Source organism: Pongo abelii, chromosome 15, assembly GCF_028885655.2.
Source record: "Pongo abelii isolate AG06213 chromosome 15, NHGRI_mPonAbe1-v2.0_pri, whole genome shotgun sequence".
NCBI lineage: Eukaryota > Metazoa > Chordata > Mammalia > Primates > Hominidae > Pongo > Pongo abelii.
The window spans coordinates 68,278,430-68,300,357 of NC_072000.2; the positions used below are offsets into that span (position 1 = coordinate 68,278,430).

The 21,928-nt window shown below is 41.8% G+C and overlaps 1 protein-coding gene across 13 annotated transcripts in view; it reads left to right on the forward strand.

Moving 5' to 3' along the window:
• Positions 1-21,928, forward strand: part of SYNE2 (spectrin repeat containing nuclear envelope protein 2) — a 368,208-nt gene that overhangs the window by 255,371 nt on the left and 90,909 nt on the right. For all 13 annotated transcript variants that reach the window (XM_054530190.2, XM_054530185.2, XM_054530188.2 and 10 more), the window contains 12 exons: positions 1,387-1,617; positions 7,488-7,670; positions 8,983-9,117; positions 10,059-10,180; positions 10,333-10,474; positions 13,133-13,264; positions 14,376-14,528; positions 14,647-14,856; positions 16,492-16,593; positions 17,821-17,940; positions 18,087-18,287; positions 20,348-20,521. In XM_054530190.2, coding sequence (XP_054386165.2) covers positions 1,387-1,617; positions 7,488-7,670; positions 8,983-9,117; positions 10,059-10,180; positions 10,333-10,474; positions 13,133-13,264; positions 14,376-14,528; positions 14,647-14,856; positions 16,492-16,593; positions 17,821-17,940; positions 18,087-18,287; positions 20,348-20,521 — 1,905 coding nt within the window. The remainder of the gene's footprint in view (positions 1-1,386; positions 1,618-7,487; positions 7,671-8,982; positions 9,118-10,058; positions 10,181-10,332; positions 10,475-13,132; positions 13,265-14,375; positions 14,529-14,646; positions 14,857-16,491; positions 16,594-17,820; positions 17,941-18,086; positions 18,288-20,347; positions 20,522-21,928) is intronic.

A 21,928-nucleotide genomic window follows, 5' to 3' on the forward strand; every position in this document is an offset into this window, starting at 1 on the left:
AAATTAATGAAGGTAGGGAAGAAATGGCATTTTGGCAGTAAACAGCACATGTATGTGAAGATAACAGATGGTGAAAGGTAACAAGTACAACCCAAGACACTTGTGCCAGACCAGCTTTCATAATACTCATCAGTGTGCATGAAAATGAACAGCATTCTCATGCCCGGCACATGTTTGTTACCACCTACCAGTTTTGTTCACTCTTTTACACTGAAAGTTCTACGTCTAAACAAAATTCCATAAACATTGAGGAATGTGCATTTGAGTTAGGGTATGCATTTGCAATCGACTCCCATTCAAAGTTTGTCACTTGGCTAGAATTGCATTTTATTAGATGCTAACACATTAAGAAAGTCTTATAGAAAACATTGTATTTGTATTTTATCATAATCAATAAAATATTTTTTGAGACCAAAAGGTTTATACAGTAAAACACAAATCCTTATTCCTAAAGGAATTTCTCCAGAAGTATCAATATTACTTTTTCCATATTCTGGGGAAGGATAGATAATACAGTGGGAGGTAAGTACATCTCTCTATCAAATTATCTTTTGCCTCCAGGTTGAACATATCTAATATATAATTACTGGAATACTTTCATTTGGTATCTGGAAGAAAATTTTCTATTTAGTTGATAAACAACCCAGTTATTTCAATGTAAAAAGAACACACCACACTTTCTTTATACTATGAGCATCTAGTCCTTAACTCAATCATACTTGAGTATGCAGAAGGGGAAGGTATTTTAGGGACTCCTTCCGAGGAATAGGAAAAAAAGTTTCCAGGTTACCCCACTGAAGTTCATTACTTCACTCAAGCTGTTTTTATTAGGGAAAAGTTTAGATGAGTAATATGTATGTTTCTAAAAAGCTAAAATTTTTATAATCTAACTGTTTGAGAAGATGTTAAGTTAAAATTCTGTGGTATATTTTATTGTACCCTGCTGGGATGTAAAGATCGTGTTCTGTTTCGTTTTGTTTTTCTGTTTGAATAGAGTGTGCAGCAATGTAAGCATTGCTTAATCATGTGTCACGTAATGCTAAACACTGGCCAATTCCCTTAAATGTTTCGGACACACACACACCCTGTCACTCACATTCTCACCTGTCTCCTGGGGCTCACCGGGTAGTGAACTGTGAGCCTGTTCGCGTCCTCTGTGCCCGGGAATACTGTACCTGCGTACTTGAGATCGGCTGCTTGGAAACCTGTGGCACCAGGTCACGTGATTGTTGCTATGAGTGTGGAGGTGCATGTCTCTTTTCTTTCTTCCTTCTTCTGTCCTGATCTTGTTTCTTTTAACTGGGGAAATGTTGCAGGTTCCCAGGTCTTTGCAGGCCCAAGTCTGAAAACTTTGGACTCCCTGGCTTATCTTTGGATTTCTCTTAGGACACCACACCTCGTATCGAGGCTGCCACTCTCGACTCTTCTGACGCGCAAGGAGGTTTGGAGACCAGGGTGGAGAAAACTAGGCCGGAGCCCACAGAAGTCCTGCATGCCTGCAAGACCCAGGTGGCCGAGCTGGAGCTGTGGCTGCAACAAGCCAACGTGGCAGTTGAGCCGGAAACATTAAACGCAGACATGCAGCAGGTGGTGGAACAGCAGCTGGTAGGGTGCCAGGTAAGACTGAGAAGTCAGAGTTCATGGTTTGCCTCTCCACCAATCATCTGCCAAGATTGGGTGAATTTCTCTTAAAGCAACACTGTTTTTCTTTCTGTTACTCTGACCCTTACATTTATCTTGGCCTCAACTTTTAGTTCTCAGGGTAATTCTTTGAAGTGCTTTATGGAACTACCTTATTTGAGGGGACAGTAGTGTTTAGAATCTAGAGTCTAAATCCAGCTCTGTCACATTAGCTGTGAACTTCGGAAAGTGAACTTCTCAGCCTCACTTTCCTTATATAGTAGGTTATCTCATAGGATTTTTGTCAGGATTAAATAAGGTATTTAAAGTAGTGTCATAGGATTTAAATAAGGTATTTAAAGCAGTGTCATACGATATAAAGTTATCTCATAGGATTTTTGTCAGGATTAAATAAGGTATATAAAGTATATAACAAGTGCTCAGTAAATGCTATTATTTTATTCATTTTTAGTAAGTAATTAGAATATTCATTCATCATAAATGAAACCAAAAGTCTTAATTTGCAAAATTGAAGATATAGCATAAAAGGGCTTTGCAGCCATTTTACTAGGAATGCCCTGGGTTTTGCTTTGGAGGAGCAGGGATATAAACTTCCTTGCCACTGGTCACTCTGAGTAAAGCTTGCCAGCTCAGCCTAAAGGTTGGGGTTTCTAATCCCTCCAGGGAGAAGCTAGAATGATGACATTGCAACAGCATAATCGAGTGTCACAAGAGCAGGGGCATGCGAGCTGCTTGCAAAGGCCTCTCTCCCAGCTGCACTTAGGAGACCAGCCTTGTCTCTATCATATGGGCTTGTCTGCCAGGATGAAGACATCCTCTTGTCTCAGAATACCCATATCACTAGCCCTGCCACAGGGAGCGTTTCCTGCTGTAGCCTGTTATGTTGTTGTGGGTAGCCTGCCTTTGATCCACAGGTGTGCATTCTCCCCTTCTGTGTAAGCCCATAGTCTTAGAACATCCAGGAACCAGACAGACAGGCCAGCCTCCTTTTCCATGCAGCTCGGCACCTCTGACCTCAAAAGTCAGTTCTCTTTTTTTTTTTTTTTCAGGGTCTCACCCTGTCGCCCAAGCTGCAGTGCAGTGGAGCAATCATAGCCCATTGCAGCCTCAACTACCTGGGCTCAGGTGATCCTCCCACCTCAGCTTCCCGGGTAGCTGGGACAACAGCCCTGCACCACCACACCTGGCTACTTTTTGTATTTTTTTGTAGGGATGAGAGGTCTCACTATATTGCCCAGGCTGGTCTCCAACTCCTGGGCTCAAGCGATCCACCCACCTCAGCCTCTCAAAGTGCTGGATTACAAGTGTGAGCTATCATGCCCAGCCCAAAAGTCAGTTCTAAAGGGATAGGTTCACTCAGATACTGGCACTGCCACTTGGCCTGGCTGATGAGGCCCGGGGGAGCCTGTGAATGCCATAGAGCATCATACAGTACAGAGCAATGCTATGCTAAACTCAACTCGAGGCAGTCTAGATTTTGAGTCCCACCCTCTTAAGGCCATTCAGGATTGATTTGCCAGCTGATTATCTACTGACTGGGTAGACCCTATGCCAACTCCTTGATTGTCACCAGAATCCCATCTTCATTGCCACTTGCAGTGAATTCAAGGATTTCCAAGCTGCTCAGGGAAAAGACATGACTACCAGGTGGCAGTAGCACCCAACAAGCTTTATTTGGGCAGCATTTTGGCAGGATTATGATCGTGAGGGACAGGGAAGCTCTTTACTGCAGGAGACCTTCCAGAGGCTAAGGCATAGACTGGGGGTCAGGCCACCACCCAGAGGGGGAGGAGGGCAAGGGAACTCCCAGGGGAGAGGAGAAACAGAGAGGGAACTTATGTGTCTAGCGATGTCTCAGCACAGTGGAGGGTCTCTGGGTCAGAGAGTGCCAAAGGGCAGCAGAGGCTTGGGATTTTTTTATAGCCCAGGGTTAGTTTTATCCATGGCTGGCAGATGTTGGGTGCAGTTTTCAGGGGTATGCAAAGCAGACAGGCTCTAAATGGATTAAAATACGCTTATTTGGGCTGCATTTAAAGCTGTCAAATGTGTAAAAATTTGAGTCTGGTCCTGGCACTTTTTGAACTTACTGCTTCTGACCTGCTTTGAAGAAAAACCACATGGGGCCAACATACAAGGGCATCTTTGGCTCATTTATATAACATGACACAATAAAGTTATTATTGAAACATATGAAAACCTTAAAGCGGTCTGTAAAAACACAAAATTCCAGTGGAAAAATAGCCAAAGGACAGGAGCAAACAGTTCAGTCAAGATTACGGACCAGGAGTGGTGACTCACGCGTATAATCCCAGCACTTTGGGAGGCGAAGGCGGGTGGATTGCTTGAGGCCAGGAGTTTGAGACCAGCCTGGGCAACATAGTTACACCTTGTCTCTATAAAATAATAAAAATAAATTAAAAAAAAAAAACTAGCTGGGCATGGTGGTGTGTGTCTGTAGTCCCAGCTACCTGGGAGGCTGAGGCACTAATACCTCTTAAGCCCAAGAATTCAAGGCTACAGTGAGCTATGATTGCACCACTGCATTCCAGCCTGGGCAAGAGAGTAAGACACTGTCAAAAAAAGAGAGAGAGAAAGGAAAGAAGGAAGGGAGGGAGGGAGGGAGGGAAGATTATGCTTAGTAATTTAATATTTGAGAATTGTTTAATCTTGATTATTAAAGACATAAATTAAAACAACTGTCACATTACATTAGAAAAAAATATATCATTCTGGAAAAATAGATCCTCTAATGTCTGGTAGTTCTATCTAATTGGCTCAATGTTTTGGGAGGTCAGTTCAACATATAAGCTGTTCATCTTCTTTGAGTTAAAAGTACCATTACTTTTTTTTTTGAGACGAAGTCTCACTCTCACCCAGGCTGGAGTGCAGTGGCACAGTCTCGGCACACTGCAACTTCTGCCTCCTGGGTTCAAGTGATTCTCCTGCCTCAGCCTCCCAAGTAGCTGGGATTACAGGCCTGCACCACAGCATCTGGCTAATTTTTGTAGTTTTAGTAGAAACGGTTTCCCCATGTTGGCCAGGGTGATCTCAAACTCCTGACCTCAGGTGATCCACCTGCCTTGGCCTCCCAAAGTGCTGAGATTACACGCATGAGCCACTGTACCTGGCCAGTTACCATTACTTTTAATTTACGTTCTGAAAATAATCCCAAATGAGAAAAATAATTATAGAAGCATTGATTACAAAAGTGAAGAACTAGAAACAAAGGGGTAACAAGAGGGAAATTGGTAAGTGAATCATGGGATATCAACTTATAGCTGTTAAAATGAAAATCATGAAATGTGTGGAGACAGATGAAAAAGTATGTAATAGTTAAGTGGGAAAAACAGAGCATAAAATTATGCTACATTTTGTTTATAGCCACTGTACAATCTATGGGTACATATTGTTTAAACTTAGAAGAATCTATAGAGGATGTAAGTAGAGTAGTCCCACCTTTGTCTGTGGGGTTGTGTTACAAGACCCCCAGTGGATGCCTGAAACCGGGGATAGTACCAAACTCTGTGTGTATTATGTTTTTTCGATCTGACAACTGAGATGGCTACAGAGTGAGTATCCCTTTTCCCCAAATGCTTGGAACTAGAAGTATTTTGCATTTGGTTTTTTAGGGAGGGATTTTGGACTATTTGCATATACTTAATGAGATATCTTAGAGGACCCAAGTCTAAACACTAAATTAATTAATTAATTTCTTTATTTATGTTAGAGTTAACAGGGTCTTGCTCTGTTACCCAGGCTGGAGTGCAGTAGCATGATCATGGCTCACTGCAGCGTTGACCTGCTGGGCTCAGGCAATCCTCCTGCCCCAAACTCCGGAATAGCTGGGACTACAGGCATACACCACCATGCCTGGCTAATTTTATTTTTTGTAGACTCGGGGTCTCACTGTGTTGCCCAGGCTGGTCTCAAACTCCTGGCCTCAAGTGATCCTCCTGCCTCAGCCTCCCAAAGTGCTGGGATTACAGGTATGAGCCACCATGCTAGGCCTCAATTTATGTTTTATCTATACCTCATACACATATCCTGAAGATTATTTTATATAATAACTTTAATAATTTTATACGTGAAACAAAGTTCAATTGTGACCCATCACATGAGGTTGGGTGTGGAATTTCCCACTTCTGGCATAGTGCATAAAAAGTTTCAGATTTTGGAGCATTTTGGGATATTGGATTTTCAGATTAGGGATGCTCAATCTCTACTAAGTAACTAATGGGCTGAGTGCTACAGTGTGGATATGCTGGACAAAGGGATGATTCACATCCTGGGCGGGATGGAGCAGGATGGTGTGCAATTTTATCACGCTACTCAGGTGGTGCAAAATTTAAAATGTATGAATTATTTATTTCTGGAATTTTCCATTTAATATTTTTGAGCCATGATTGACTGCAGGTAACTGAAACCACAAAAAGTAAAAGCATGGATAAAGGGGCCTGTTATAGCTTGCTTGGATGAAGGAGTTATAGGATAAATTATTTGCAATTTTGTTTTAAGAATAGAGTTCTTCCTTAAGGAAAATTTTTAATTCCTTAAATTCACTCAATGAATGGAATTTGTTCTTAGTCATGCACCGAGTTTTAGTACAAATGATCATGGTGCTGGAATGTGAGTTTGTCTGTTGCTGCTGACTTGAGTGCGCAGCCAGTTGGCATGACCGAGAAGACTGCTGAGCCCCAGGAGAGGGCAAACTTGATCTGTTGAGTAGGAATACAATGACCGAGACTTACTGGGAAACTTACTTCATCCAGCTGATGTATTTTTAGATTTGTGTGAATTGGCCGGTTGTATCGATAACTAAATATTTCAGGTTCCAAATTATTTCTTCTGTGGTGTTCTGAGAGTTTGGAGGCTTATTTGGCTTGAGAAAGAGAAGGAAAAGAGCAAGGGAAATAATTTTCAAACAGTTACATGGAGTTCTTTTTTAAATTCCTACTCCACACTTGGATTGCAACATAAAAGGAAGGTAGGCGAGGCATGGTGGTTCGTGCCTGTAATCCCAGCACTTTGGGAGGCCTAGGTGGGCATATCACGAGGTCAGGAGTTATTAGACCAGCTATTTTGAGACCAGCCTGGCCAAAATGGCAAAACCCCATCTCTACTAAAAATACAAAAATTAGCTGGCATGGTGGCACACTCTTGTAATCCCAGCTACTCAGGAGGCTGAGGCAGGAGAATTACTTGAACCTGGGAGGCAGAGGTTGCAGTGAGCCGAGATCACACCACTGCACTCTATCCTGGGCAACAGAGTGAGACTCCGTCTCAGAAAAAAAAAAAAAAAAAAGATTAGGAAGGTAGGGGGAAAATAAGAATATCTGCACTTTTTAAGCGCAGATGTATCAAGCACTGGCCAAAGTACATGGATTTAATTCATTCACTCCTCATAATGATCCTAGGAGGTAAGTTTGGTTATCTTCATTTTACAGACTACTAGAGGCACACTCCTCTAAAGTAAGGTGCCTGTGTTTATACATCTACTAAGTGGCAGGACTGGGTTCTGAAACCAGATAGTCTAGTTCCAAGATCTGTGTTCTTAACCGCTATCCTCTGCTGGATACAGTCTGCTGTGTTTTGTAGGGCGACTATAGAGTCATTTACTTCAATTATTTTACAGAGTGACATGTGTAATTGGGATTGGTTTGGTTGCATCCCTACTGAAAAGCACAAGAATTCTGTGGAAGTTTTTGTTTTTCCAGGGTTTCTTCCATCCTGTGTTTCTGGGACTTCTTGTATACACTTAAGTAAAAAGAGTAAGTCTTAACTTGTTTGCAGGAACAATACTTCTTCAAGAACAACACTATGAATAATTAAATGCTTTTATTTCCTAGGCTATGCTAACAGAGATTGAGCACAAGGTTGCCTTTCTGTTAGAGACTTGCAAAGATCAGGGCCTGGGAGATAATGGAGCCACTCAACATGAGGCTGAAGCGCTTTCCCTGAAACTGAAAACAGTGAAGTGCAATTTAGAAAAAGTCCAGATGATGCTTCAGGAGAAGCACAGTGAAGATCAGGTAAAAAATGACTATCTGTGGACATTCATCTTGATACGCATATGTGGCAGACCTGCCAGAAGAGAACTCTGGTTGGAAGTGATGAACCGGCTACAGAGAAACTGTACTAAGTGTGAAAGAATTCCATACATTAACACTGTAGATGAGTATACCGGCTTGTTATTTTTATTTCATTCTGCAGTTTTCCTGTCTAGGTTGTGGTTGGTGGTGGTGGTGGTTTGGTTTGTGTTGGTTTAATGTGGCTGAGTGTTCTTGCTGGCAGTGAGGTCTAGTGTAAGGCTTCTTCGTAAAAGAAGGATGTATTATAAAGGAATTTTGTGACCCTAATTGACTGGAAAACAAAGCTTTCATAGATGTGACTAAAACTTGACATCAGAAACATAAACCTGTTTGCAGGATACTTTGTTATTCATTTGCAAATATTTATATATACAATCAAAGTATCATATAAAGTGTTCTCATGATTTTCAAAAGCACTGTGTGTTTATAAATGCAAATGTGCATCTTATGAGTAGATCTTACTGTAAAAGATTTGCATGTGCTTATGAGTGGTTCCTACTTAGAGATTTATGTTCACAGAAATAAGACTGGCTGCAGATACATAGGCCATATGGTTCCCCTTTCATCCTAATATGTTCTCTCTTTTTAAAAAAATGTATTTTAGCCATAGGGGAAATTTGAATTTATAATACTGTTTCTCTTTTTGGTACTTTTTTATTTGGTATTTGTTCTTGAGAAAAAAAGGCAATACATTTTCTTGCTGTTAGTAATTCATTGGATGAATTAGCTTGAAGAAGTAAGATGATCACTTCACCAAATCTAGTAGTTTTTGAAGTTGTTATGAAATAAGTACATTAAATCATAGTAGGCTGGGTGTGGTGGCTCACGCCTGTAATCCCAGCACTTTGGGAGGCTGAGGCAGGCAGATCACCTGAGGTCAGGAGTTTGAGACCAGTCTGGCCAACATGGTGAAACCCCGTCTCTGCTAAAAATACAAAAATTAGCTGGGTGTGGTGGGCACAACTGCAATCACAGCTACTTGGGAGGCTGAGGCAGGAGAATCCCTTGAACCCGAGAGGCGGAGGTTGCAGTGAGCCAAGATCATGCCCTTGCACTCCAGCCTGGGCAACAAGTGCAAAACTCCATCTCAAAAAAAAAAAAAAAAAAAATTATAGTATATAATTATAGCAAATAACAAAATACCATCATTTATTTCATGTAAAATTTTCTGTGTAGTCCCATTATTAGAATTGAGATAAAGTGGAGTTTATTTTTAAAAATAAATAGGCTGTCATTATGAAATGTTTTGCAGCATCCTACCATTCTAAAGAAATCCTCAGAGCCAGAGCATCAAGAAGCTCTCCAACCAGTCAACCTTTCTGAATTGGAATCCATTGTAACTGAAAGGCCACAATTCAGCAGACAAAAAGATTTCCAGCAGCAACAGGTAATTCTAGCCCCCAACAATTGTAGGGACTACAATATAACTTTTTAACCAGGCAAGGTGGTGCAAGCCTACAGTCCTAGCTACTTGGGAGGCTGAGGTGGGAGGATCACCTGTGGCCAGGTGTTCAAGGCCAGCCTGGGCGACATAGTGAGACCCTGTTTCAAAAACCAAAAAAAAGGCCAGGCACAGTAGCTCGTGCCTGTAATCCCAGCACTTTGGGAGGCTGAGGCAGGCAGATCATTTGAGGTCAGGAGTTCGAAACCAGCCTGGTCAACATGGTGAAACCCTAGCTCTACTAAAAATACAAAAAAATGAGCCAGGCATGGTGTTGCACACCTATAATCCCAGCTACTCGGGAGGCTGAAGCACAAGAATCACTTGAATCCAGGAGGCAGAGGTTGCAGTGAGCTAAGATCCCACCACTGTACTCCAGCCTGGGGTGATAGTGTGAGACCCTGTCTCCAAAAACAAAACAAAAAAAAAAGCTTTCTATATGGAATTTCTGCAAAGTGTGGCATGTGGGTGTTTGTGTGTGTGCAGAAACTCAGAGTTTTCAGCATTTACCACAGCACCTGCTTTGCTTTCAGCTGCTAACACTGGGGACACCATAACTTTGCTCCTTTATTAACTTACATCTTATATCAGCTGTCTTCAGGGTGAACTTCTGTAGTTGCAACTCTGCTTTGCCTGTCTTTTCAAAATGTGTTTGTATGTCTTTGATGATTTTCCATGTATGTGGTTTAAATAACAGTTACTGTGTGAATATTTTAAATAGGTTTTTGGGAAGTGACAGTTTACAAGAACAGGGATGCAAGAAAGAGAAATAGTAATTAATGATTTAGGAACTGGCTCAAAATTAGACTTATCTCAGCAGAGGAAACTAGTGGGTACTAATCGAAAAACTTGATGGATTGGACCATTTGAATCTCATTCAATTACAGGTTCTAGAGTTAAAACCAATGGAACAGAAAGATTTCATCAAATTCATAGAATTTAATGCTAAGAAAATGTGGCCCCAGTATTGCCAACATGATAAAGATACAACTCAGGAATCATCTGCAAGGTAAAACATTTAAAAATAGAGTTGGTCATTCAGTGGTTTTACGACTGGGAGAATTAAGAGTGTTTCTTTTAAAAATTGCTCATAGAACTGTGAATGTAATACAAAATGTTTAGTGTTGATTATTCTCTTCACCTTTTGTTCTTCTTGAAAAGCAACCAGGCATCCAGCCCTGAAAATGACGTTCCAGACTCGATCCTGTCACCCCAGGGCCAAAATGGAGATAAGTGGCAATATCTGCATCACGAACTCTCATCAAAAATAAAGCTCCCACTCCCTCAGCTTGTGGAGCCTCAGGTCAGTCTGCATCTAAATGGTGCAAATAGCCTGTTTATCTTTGAAAATCCAACAAACATTCATTAAATAAACACGTATATTCTGCAGAAAGCAAAGTTGCCAAGTGAGTTTTTCACTTGGCTGATACATTTTCTTGATCTTGGAAACCTGCATTAGGAACCCCTCCTTTGTGCTTCTGTAGCACCCAGGGCTTCCCTCATCAGAGCTGTTATTTATAACAACTATCCACCTGTTTATTTATAGTCTGTATTCCCCATTAGATGGGGAAGAAAGACAGATCATGTCTTCCTGGTTTACATTTGAGTGCCAAGCACAGTACCTAGGACATCATAGACTCTCAGTTACTGTTTGTTGAATGAATAAAGGAATGAATATGTATTTTAAGAAACACTTGGCCAGGCGCGGTGGCTCACTTCTGTAATCCCAGCACTTTGGGAGACCGAGGCAGGTGGATCACCTGAGGTCAGGAGTTCAAGACCAGCCTCAACATGGAGAAACCCTGTCTCTACTAAAAATACAAAATTAGCCGGGCGTGGTGGTGCATGCCTGTAATCCTAGCTACTCGGGAGGCTGAGGCAGGAGAATTGCTTGAACCTGGGAGGCAGAGGTTGCTGTGAGCCGATATCATGCCATTGCACTCCAGTCAGGGCAACGAGAGTGAAACTCCATCTCAAAAAAAAAAAAAAAAAAGAAACACTTTAAAAACTATACAGTGCTATATGAGTGTCATTCATTCATCAGAAAATTCTTTGGAATCTACCATGTGCCAACCCCTGTACTGATGGCACTGGCCGATCGGTGTTCCCTGTGATTGGCCCTCCTTATCACTGCCATCACAGGCTCTATCAGGCTGGCTTGCTGTGTCAGTCACTGCTGCCTCTCTCCAGACAGGGAGCAGGTGAGCAAAACAGCCCCACTGCTCACAAGGCAGGCTTCTGCTTTCCACCACACACTCACATTGCCTGGGCAAAGGTTACCTGTGATTTCCCAATTCCCCAGTCTGATAGGAACTTCTCAGCTGTCCTCTTTCCTGCTAAGGACCTTACTTGACCAATTAAAGTTCAATCAAACTCATCAGTTGGCCCTTAACCTTGGTTTCTCCATATTACACTGTAACGTGTACATAGGTCTCTTGCAAAGAAGGGAACTCCACTCATTATTAGTTCTTTCCCCAAGCAGAGTCATCTACCACCTCACCCCGTTTCATTTTATTTGTTAGATTTCCAATTTGAGAAAGAAGCTAATTCTGAATCATTCACCCTTCTGAAATCACAGCTCATTTTCAGTACTTATTTAGCTTTTCAATAACAAATCAAGATGCAAACCCATCCCTTAGAAGAGACTTGAATTCTATTCTAATAGTTGGCTGTGTCAAAAGTAAACTGGTAAATAAGCAGCTAGCCCTGTAGCATGAATGTTGTTATTACTAAACCGAAAGATTAATGATTTCACACACACACACACCACACCTTTTTTTTTTTTTTTTAAGAGACAGGGTCTCAGCTGGGTGCAGTGGCTCACGCCTATAATCCCAGCACTTTGGGAGGCTGAGGCATGTGGATCACCTGAGGTCAGGAGTTCGAGACCAGCCTAGTCAACATGGGTGAAACCCCATCTCTACTAAAAATACAAAAATTAGCCGGCCATGGTGGTAGGCACCTGTAATCTCAGCTACCTGGGAGGCTGAGGCAGGAAAATTGCTGGAACCCGGGTGGCAGAGGTTGCAGTGAGCCGAGATTGCGCCATTGCACTCCAGCCCTGGTGACAACAGCAAGACTCCGTCTCAAAAAAAAAGAGACAGGTTCTTGCTGTTACCCAGGGTGGAGTGCAGTGGCATGACCAAAACTCATTGTAACTTTGAACTCCTGGGCTCAAATGATCCCCCTGCCTCAGCCTTCCGAGTAGCTAGGACTACAGGTTTGCAGCACCATGACCAGCTACTTTAAAAATTTTTTTATAATTTTTTTTTCTTTTGTAGAGAAAGTGTCTTGTTATGTTGTACAGTCTGGTCTTGAACTCCCTTGAACTCCTGGCCTCAAGGAATCCTCCCACCTCTACTTCCCAAAGTACTGGGATTATAGGCATAAGCCACTAAGCCCGGCCTTTCCTCTCATTTTGATATCTAAATGAACCCTCAAGTATCTAAATATAACTAGTCATGACTTTTCAAAGCTGTCCAAAATATTAAAACTTAATTATTTTTTCTTATAAATGGCAAGATAGACAAAAATGCTCACCAAGAAAGTGACTCAGAAGACAGCATGCTAAGGCATCTTATTCTATTTAAATTAACATCAGCAGGCTGGACGTGTTGGCTCATGCCTGTAATCCCAGCACTTTGGGAGGCTGAGGCAGGTGGATCACCTGAGGTCACGAGTTCAAGAATAGCCTGGCTAACATGGCAAAGCCCCGTCGCTACTAAAAATACAAAAATTAGCCGGGCATGGTGGCAGGCGCCTGTTATCCCAGCTACTCGGGAGGCTGAGGTAGGAGAATCTCTTGAACATGGGAGACAGAGGTTGCAGTGAGTGGAGATCATGCCACTGCACTCCAGCCTGGGCAACAGAGCAAGACTCCATCTCGAAAATAAAAAAATAAATTAATTAACATCAGCAGGGTCTAAAACTGTCACTAATAGGGTTTTCCTTTGTCAAATAGGTTTCCACAAATATGGGTATTCTACCCAGCGTGAGTATGTATAACTTTAGATACCCAACAACTGAAGAACTGAAAACGTACACCACCCAACTTGAAGACCTGCGCCAAGAAGCAAGTAACCTTCAGACACAGGTAGAAGCTGCACACAATGTATTTTCCTCATTGTAATAACATAAACAAAGGAGATATCATTGTTGTGACTTGGTCATAATTGTCATCACTGAACAAGTCATAGAACACATAATGGAATGGGTCCTAGGATTGCAAATTGAATTGATCTTGCTTGCCAACTCTAATACATTTTGTAGTGGTTCCCTAGGGACTGTGTGCAAAGGATTCTGAGTCCAGGATCAGCAGGAAAGAGGATCATGATTGATGGAGTGCTGTCTGCAGTGGTGATCTGGGATTGGAAGGGTGAGGGAGGAGAGTAGGGAGGGAGTATAGGCATGGTTTTCAACCCTGAGCAGACTTAACACTGAGGTAATGCTAGGTTATGTGAGGTGTCCATCAGAGAAGACAGTAGGAGACACGGCCCAAGTTGGGGTGATGACTAGCTATGTCATGCTCCTAAACTACTTATAACTGTTCAAGAATTCAGGGTAGCTGTGGGTAAAGAAAAAGAGATGACCCCAGCAGCTTATGCTAAAACAGATCTGTGGCTCCCAGACTCACCAGGCGCAATGCACGACACTGGGGACGTGCTTGGAGTCATACACCTAAGCCTTGATTCTCACAATCGGCTCATAAATGACACTTTCCCCCTCCTCTGCAGCCTGCTCCTGTTAAGACACTATACCTCCTCTTTGTAATCAACCCCTTCAAGCTTCTTATTTGTGACTTCTTTTCCTTCTCCCAGCTATACTTGATTTCATTAACCGCTTTCTCCTACATTAGAATGTGGAGGGTGGGAAACAGTGGTAAAGGAGACAGTGTAATTTATCTGGGATCACACTTTCACCTGGATCACCCTGCTAAGGGATCCTTCATCTCATGATATACCTTTTAGTTCCATTCAGTACTCAAATAACTACCTAACGTTGAGCTTCTTAAACTCCTTTTTCTCCAAGTTTAACATCGTAAGTTTATTTATTTGTTCTGCTACCTAGTTCACAAAGTGTTTGAAGCAACTTATTACAAAAGAAGCATAACATAAATCGTAAACTATAATGGAAACTAGGCAAAATATAGGTCTAGGAAGGCAAAGGTATCTTAATTTTCTTTTTCTTTTTTCCTGTTGATTCAGGAAAATATGACAGAAGAAGCATATATCAATTTGGATAAAAAATTGTTTGAACTATTCCTGACCCTCAGTCAGTGCCTTAGCAGTGTGGAGGAAATGCTGGAGATGCCCAGGCTTTACAGGGAGGATGGTTCTGGCCAGCAGGTGCACTACGAGGTAGGGCACTTCTCATGAGCCCATGTGTTGGCCATTACAGCAGCCCCGTGAGTTAAGCCCGCGTGGAAGCCTCTTGAGGTCAGAGCTCATTCATTGTCTTCCTTCCTCTCCACTCCAGACACTGGCTCTTGAGTTGAAGAAACTTTATTTAGCGCTAAGTGACAAGAAGGGTGATCTTCTGAAAGCCATGACTTGGTCTGGCAAGAACACCAACTTGCTCCTTGAATGTTTTGACAACCTTCAAGTCTGCCTGGAGCACACTCAGGCTGCAGCTGTCTGTAGAAGCAAGTCCCTGAAAGCTGGCCTCGATTACAACCGCAGTTACCAGGTATGATTCCGAGCACACAGCCTATTTTGGCACTGTTTTAAGTTACAGCATGGACCCCTAATGCCTATTCCTATTCCTGGTGACATTTGTTTATAAGAATTGCTAAGGGAAATGATGAGACTCTTCTGTTTGTTGCTCATGGTTGGAGATCATTTGAAAGTGAAGCCCTGGCCGGGTGCAGTGGCTCACGCCTGTAATCCTAGCACTTTGGGAGAGGCCGAGGCAGGCGGATCACCTGAGGTCAGGAGATTGAGACCATCCTGGCCAACATGGTGAAACCCCATCTCTACTAAAAATACAAAAATTAGCCAGGCATGGTGGTGTGTGCCTGTAATCCCAGCTACTTGGGAGGCTGAGGCAGGAGAATTGCTTGAACCTGGGAGGCAGAAGTTGCAGTGAGCTGAGATCATACCACTGCACTCCAGCCTGGGTGGCAGAGCGAGACTCCATCTCAAAAAAAAAAAGAAAAAAAAAGAAAGTGAAGCCCTTTTAAAGTCTTGGCCGAGCATAGTAGCTCATGCCTGTAATCCCAGCACTTTGGGAGGCCTAGGTAGGTGGATTGCTTGAGCCCAGGAGTTCAAGACCAGGCTGGGCAACATAGATCCCGTCTCGAAAAAAGTAAAAAAAAAAAATAGAGTCTTGAGAAAGAATTTGTTAGGATGAGCTAACGTAATGTTTCATTTCTTGTATTACATTTAGCCATTTAACAATTAAAGTTGGGGGGGGCATTTGTATTTGTTTTTCTAGGCTAGAGGGAGCCATTAAGGTTTTTGAGCTAAGGAATGACAATCCATGTATGTTTCAGGTAGATTCCTCCAGCAGTTGTCTAAAGTAAATTGGAGAGGCAGAGACTCCAGGCGGGTAGAAGAGTTAGGAAGCTACTAAAATTATCTAATGAAAAAGAATGAAACCCAATACTATTTATGAATGAGGCCCATAAAAATCAAGCCTGAATCTGACCAAGCTGCTAGAATCCAAGTAAAACAGTTACAAGAAAAGAAGAACAGGTTAAACAGCACACTGGGAGTGCAGTCTGCTAAATCCAGCCTGTGGGAAACAGTACTGAACAAATGACCCATTTTTTTCACACACACACATTCAAGAAACAAAAAAGCAAAGTGGTCAGGATTTCTGCAGGTTAAGAGAGATCTAAGATGTATTTATCCATCATGACATGTGGACCTCATTTGGATCCTCATTGAAACAAATCAAAAAGAAAAATAGGCAATTAGGGATGTGTGAATTCTGTCTGGATAGTTAAATCATACTAAGGAATTATTATTGATGGCAGGGGAGGAGTATATTGGAGTATTTTTAAAGAGAAGGATCTTTATCTTTTAGAAATATATACTGAAACATACTGATGAAATGACTTGAGACCTGGGATTTGCTTCAAAATAGCCTGAAAGAAAGGAGATTAGGTACAGTTGAGAGCTGGAGGGAGGATGTAGAGGGAAGAAGGTCAGCGATGAATCAATAATTGTTGAAGTTTAATGATTATAAAATGGGGATTTCTCTATTTTTGTATTTGTTTGAAATTTCTAATGTCACAACAATTATAAAAACCAACTAAATATAAAAAAAGATAATGAAGGCCTAAATGAGATTGCTCAGTTTCCTACATTTATCTTACAGAATGAAATAAAGAGATTATATGATCAGCTCATTAAGAGTAAGACATCTTTACAACAGTCTTTGAATGAAATCAGTGGCCAGAGTGTTGCTGAACAGCTTCAGGTAATCAAGTCAAAATAATCCAGACTGACTTAACTTTGAACCACAGAGCTTTGCATGTAAGCTGTGCTTCTGAACTACTTTCCTTTGTGAGCAGCAGCAAGGCTTAAGTAAATAAATAACAAATGAAAACTATTTATGTTGACCTTTTAAAAACATCTCTTAATTTTCTGAAGCACAATGTATTAAAACAACAGGAGACCATTTTTACTTATCAACTATGACAAAATGTGTATGTTCAGTGTTGGTAAGGGTATTGGAAAATGAGACCCTTATCCTCTTGCCAGGATAGCCCTGGGGATCCTTTGTCTATATATCAGAATTTTAAACATAAATACTCTCTCTTCCAGCAATAATTTGACTTCATTTATTTAGCAAATATTAATTGAGGATTCACTATGTTCAGGCGCTGTTTGAGGTGCTGAACTTGTACTCCTCCTAAGGATATAAGACAAGTGCATAAAGATAAATATTTTGGCCAGGTTGGTGGCTCACGCCTATAATCCCAGCACCTTGGGAGGCTGAGGCAGGTGGATCACTTGAAGCCAGGAATTCAAGACCAGCCTGGCCAACATGGCGAACCCCGTCTCTATTAAAAATACAAAAATTAGCCAGGTGCAGTGGCACACAGCTGTAGTCCCACCTACTCAGGAGGCTGAGGTGTGATAATTGCTTGAGCCTGGGAGGCGGAGGTTGCAGTGAACTGAGATTGTGCCACTGCACTCCAGCTTGGGTGACAGAGCCAGACCTTTGTCTCTAAATAAATAAATAAATAAGTCATAAATATTTAAGGATGGACCCGGCAGCTCTGCTTGAATTAAAAACTGTAAATAGCCCAAAAGTCCATTGAGAGCTGACTGATACAAAAGCAGGGTACACCCTTACAATAGCATGCTGTGTGTCTGTTTCAAAGGAGCTACATATGTGTATACTGATGTGAAGAGATGCTGAAGAGCTGGTGAGTGAGGAATGCTAACCGCAGGACAGAATGCTGTGGTGCAGTTCATTGAGTTTAAGGATATGCGTGTATACCCCTACTGGTATGGAGCATGTTAGGAACTTGGGACCTCCAGGAAGATTGTTAAGGAGAGCAGGAGATGAGGGAGCGGGAACTGGGATTTTCATTTTTCCCTTCATCCCTTTCTGTACTGTTTAATTCTTTTTAGATAACTATGTGTACTTCTCTGACTTATTGAAGGGTTTTCTTTTCTTGTATTGTCTCTCACTTAGAAAGCAGATGCGTATACAGTGGAGCTGGAGAACGCTGAGAGCCGAGTGGCCAAACTAAGAGATGAAGGGGAGAGGCTTCATTTACCTTACGCTTTACTCCAGGAAGTTTACAAATTAGAGGTATGCCTAAGCAGAAAACATTGACTCAGCACTGTGATTGTGAGGAGCCAGATTCTTTTCTTCCACCAACAGAGTTTAGATTTGTCTTTCAGTTATTGCCCCGGTTGGATGAAAATGCATGTGTGCACCTGCTCTTCTCGTTTCAGGATGTACTTGACAGTATGTGGGGAATGCTAAGAGCCAGGTACACAGAACTCAGCAGCCCTTTCATCAGTGAGAGCCAGCAAGATGCTTTGTTGCAAGGCGTGGTGGAACTGGTGAAGATTGGGAAGGAAAAACTTGCTCATGGCCACTTAAAACAAACCAAAAGTAAAGTGGCATTACAGGCTCAAATAGAAAATCACCAGGTGAGACAGACACACGGGTCAGATGACCCCTTCATAGACTAAAACCTTAAGGTATTTCTGAATGTGAACAGAAAGGATCCATTTTTCTTCTTTGTTGAAATTTAAGCTATTCATTCTTCTAATAAACATCTATTAGAATGCTTAATGTGTACCAGGAACCCTGGTACATGCTAGGAATTTGGGTTATGAGTTAAAAACAGACACAGTTCCTTATATTCATGGAGCTTTCACCTGATTGAGAAGATAGATATTTATCAACAAGTCTTCAAACAAATTTCAAATTAAAATGAGGATACATTCTATGAGAGCATTTAATAGCAGAAGGTGTCTTAGGAAGATTAGAAAAGGCTTTCCTGGCCATGCGCAGTGGCTCACGCCTGTAATCCCAGCACTTTGGGAGGCCGAGGCGGGTGGATCACCTGAGGTCAGGAGTTCGAGACCAGCCTGGCCAACATGGTGAAACCCCGTCTGTACCAAAAATACAAATATTAGCTGGGTGTGGTGGCAGGCCCCTGTAATCCCAGCTACTTGGGAGGCTGAGGCAGGAGAATTGCTTGAACTCAGGAGGCGGAGGTTGCAGTAAGCCGAGAGTACGCCCCTGCACTCCAGCCTGGGCGACAGAGCAAGACTCTATCTCAAAAAAAAAAAAAAAGATGAAGAAGAAAAGGCTTTCCTGAGAACTAGAATCAAAAGGAAAGTGTATTATTATGTAGTATAAGACAATAGTAAATCCTTTGATTTTTAAAATTCATTTCATTAAACAAAAACCTCTTGATCACCAACTAAAGATAAAGAGTAATCTAGGTGCTGATAATTAAAAATGTGTAAGACGGTTCCTACCTGAGGTAAGCTTATGGTCTAGCATTTGGAAGGTAGAGCTTAGTCTAAGAAAAATTGAAAGGTAAATATTGTATGAAGGATGGAGGGGAAGAAGAGAAAATAATATTGATTATCTACAGTGTGCTAGGCCCCTTGCTAGATGCTTTTATAAACGTCTGTATGTATATGTCCTTTTCAAGGCTTAGGAGAAGGGATTCACGTAATATGGAGGGATCCCTCCAGACAACTGGAGGAGGCAGTAAATGGAGAAGAACCATGTGAAATAAAGCCTTCCTCTTGAAAGATTCTTGAAGTTCAAATACAAATACAGGAAACTTTATGTCCAGGATTCCTGTAAATCAGCAAATTCCCTTTATTTAGTCATTTTCTTGAGTAGAAGTTAAAGCCAGGGTTAAGGAGCCCTGTCTTTCGAATATGTGGGCTGCTTGAGTTTGCACATCTGTCCATCCAACTTGTCTTGAAATTCATCAGCCACAGTGGCATCTGTTTTTTGTTTTTTTTGTTTGTTTGTTTTTGTTTTTGTTTTTTTAAGAGACAGGGTCTCACTCTGTATTCCAGGCTGGAGTGCAGTGGCGTAATCATAGCTCATTGTAGCCTCGAAATCCTGGTCTCAAACAATCCTCTCACCTCAGCCTCCTGAGTAGCTGGGACTATAGATGTGTGCCACCACACCTAGCTGGCATCTATTTTTTTGTAGCATTTAGACTCAAAACAACTGATTTAGAAAGATCTATCTGGAAATTGAAATTGACTGACAAAAATGTTTGCCATTTAAAATGGATTATTTAGTGGAAAATAACACCTAAGGGTAATGCTTTATAATTTGTTGAAGTTCTACCAGTGTTCAAAGACTAAGAGTTTTTTGTTTTGTTTTTTTTTTCTTTTTGAGAGAGAGTCTCGCTCTGTCGCCTAGGCTGGAGTCCAGTGGCACGATCTTGGCTCACTGCAACCTCGGCCTCCCGGGTTCAAATGATTCTCATGCCTCAGTCTCTCAAATGACTGGGATTTACGGGCATTCACCACCGTGCCCAGCTAATTTTTGTATTATTGGTAGAGATGGGGTTTTGCCATCTTGGCCAGGTTGGTCAATTTGACTCTACATGGATGTCCTGGGATTTTGGATTTAAAACAAAAATAACTGGATATAAAGTTGAAGTAACTTGGTTTTTAAGATTTTTCACAATTTCAAAATAAATATTAAAACTTTCTCCATCTCATAGGTTTTCTTCCAGAAGCTTGTTGCTGACATGTTGTTGATCCAAGCATACTCTGCCAAAATACTTCCTTCTTTATTGCAAAAGAGAGAGACATTTTGGGCAGAACAAGTAACAGAAGTTAAAATACTAGAAGAAAAGTCACGCCAATGTGGTATGAAGCTGCAGAGTTTGTTGCAGGTATTTGGGTTATGTAAACGTTGTACTGAAGCTGGGAATTCCTGATTTTCCATCACCACCCCAGGTGTTGAGAAGAAGTATCTAGTTATCATTAAGCTATAGTTAAATGGAAGCCTGACAGTGAGGAATGTGGACCCCTGCTCAGGTTCTGAGGCCACTCCCTGAAGGAAAGGTTGACTGGGATTTCTCATACATAGATTTGGGGTGGTACTGCGTCTCTCTGCCTTTTGGGTTCATGTATGAATAAGCAAAACGATAAGCACTTTGAGACCTTGAATGAGATCATTTGGGTGAAACATTTATTGGTTTAAAAACTGTACTTCTTCAAGAGAACAGGCCCAGATGTCCTAAAATGGATAATGACAATCTTGTCTAAATTCAAAGAAAAAAAATAAGCATGCATAAAGCTCCTTCTCAGTTTTGAGGCATTCCCCTCACGCCTTTCATAGCCAATGTTAGTATTTAAAGGAAATAAAAAAGGAAGGAGGCCGGGTGCAGTGGCTCACGCCTGTAATCCCAGCACTTTGGGAGGCGGAGGGGGGCGGATCACGAGGTCAGGAGATGGAGACCATCCTGGCTAACACAGTGAAACCCCGTCTCTACTAAAAATACAAAAAAAAATTAGTCGGGCCTGGTGGCGGGCGCCTGTAGTCCCAGCTACTCAGGAGACTGAGGCAGGAGAATGGCGTGAACCCGGGAGGCGGAGCTTGCAGTGAGCCTGGATTGTGCCACTGCACTCCAGCCTGGGTGACAGAGCGAGACTCTGTCTCAAAAAAAAAAAGGAAATGTTTAACTTGATAATGTAATATGGTGTGTTTTTTTGCTAACAAAATTTATTTTCTAGTTAGTGTGTCAAGTTGATATTTATAATATGTCACGGTATTTTTTAAAAAAGACTCCATGGACCCAGTGAGTGTTCTATAAAAGCCAAGTGAGCCACTGTGTCAATAGATATGGAAATGAGTGAGGTGGTTCTTTTCCTAACAGACAATGTTTGGAGTCAATAACTCAGCTCTGTGGTGTGTTGGGATCCTAGGGGTGGGCGTCCATGGAAACGGGGCAAGCTAAAAGATGACAAGACTAGGGCTAAGGTAGTTGTCCTCCCCTGATGAAGTGTAAGCCTATACTCCTCAAAGACACCTTGAGCAGACCTATGCTTCAAGTGGTATGGGGGTTTGGTGGGCTTGGGCGTGGGCTTGGAGGGCAAGAGCAGCCTAATAAGAGCTTCTGTTGAGTAAGGGTCTAAAAGTTAGCTCTTTCCCTTTCCTAATAAGAGAAAGGCTCTCTTGTGGCTCTGAGGTCTTTACAGAGTTGCTAAAAGTATCATTTTAACTTCATTGTATTACTCCTTTAGTCATGTTACCCATTTGACAAGACAAGCATAAAACACTAAATGCCAACTGAGAT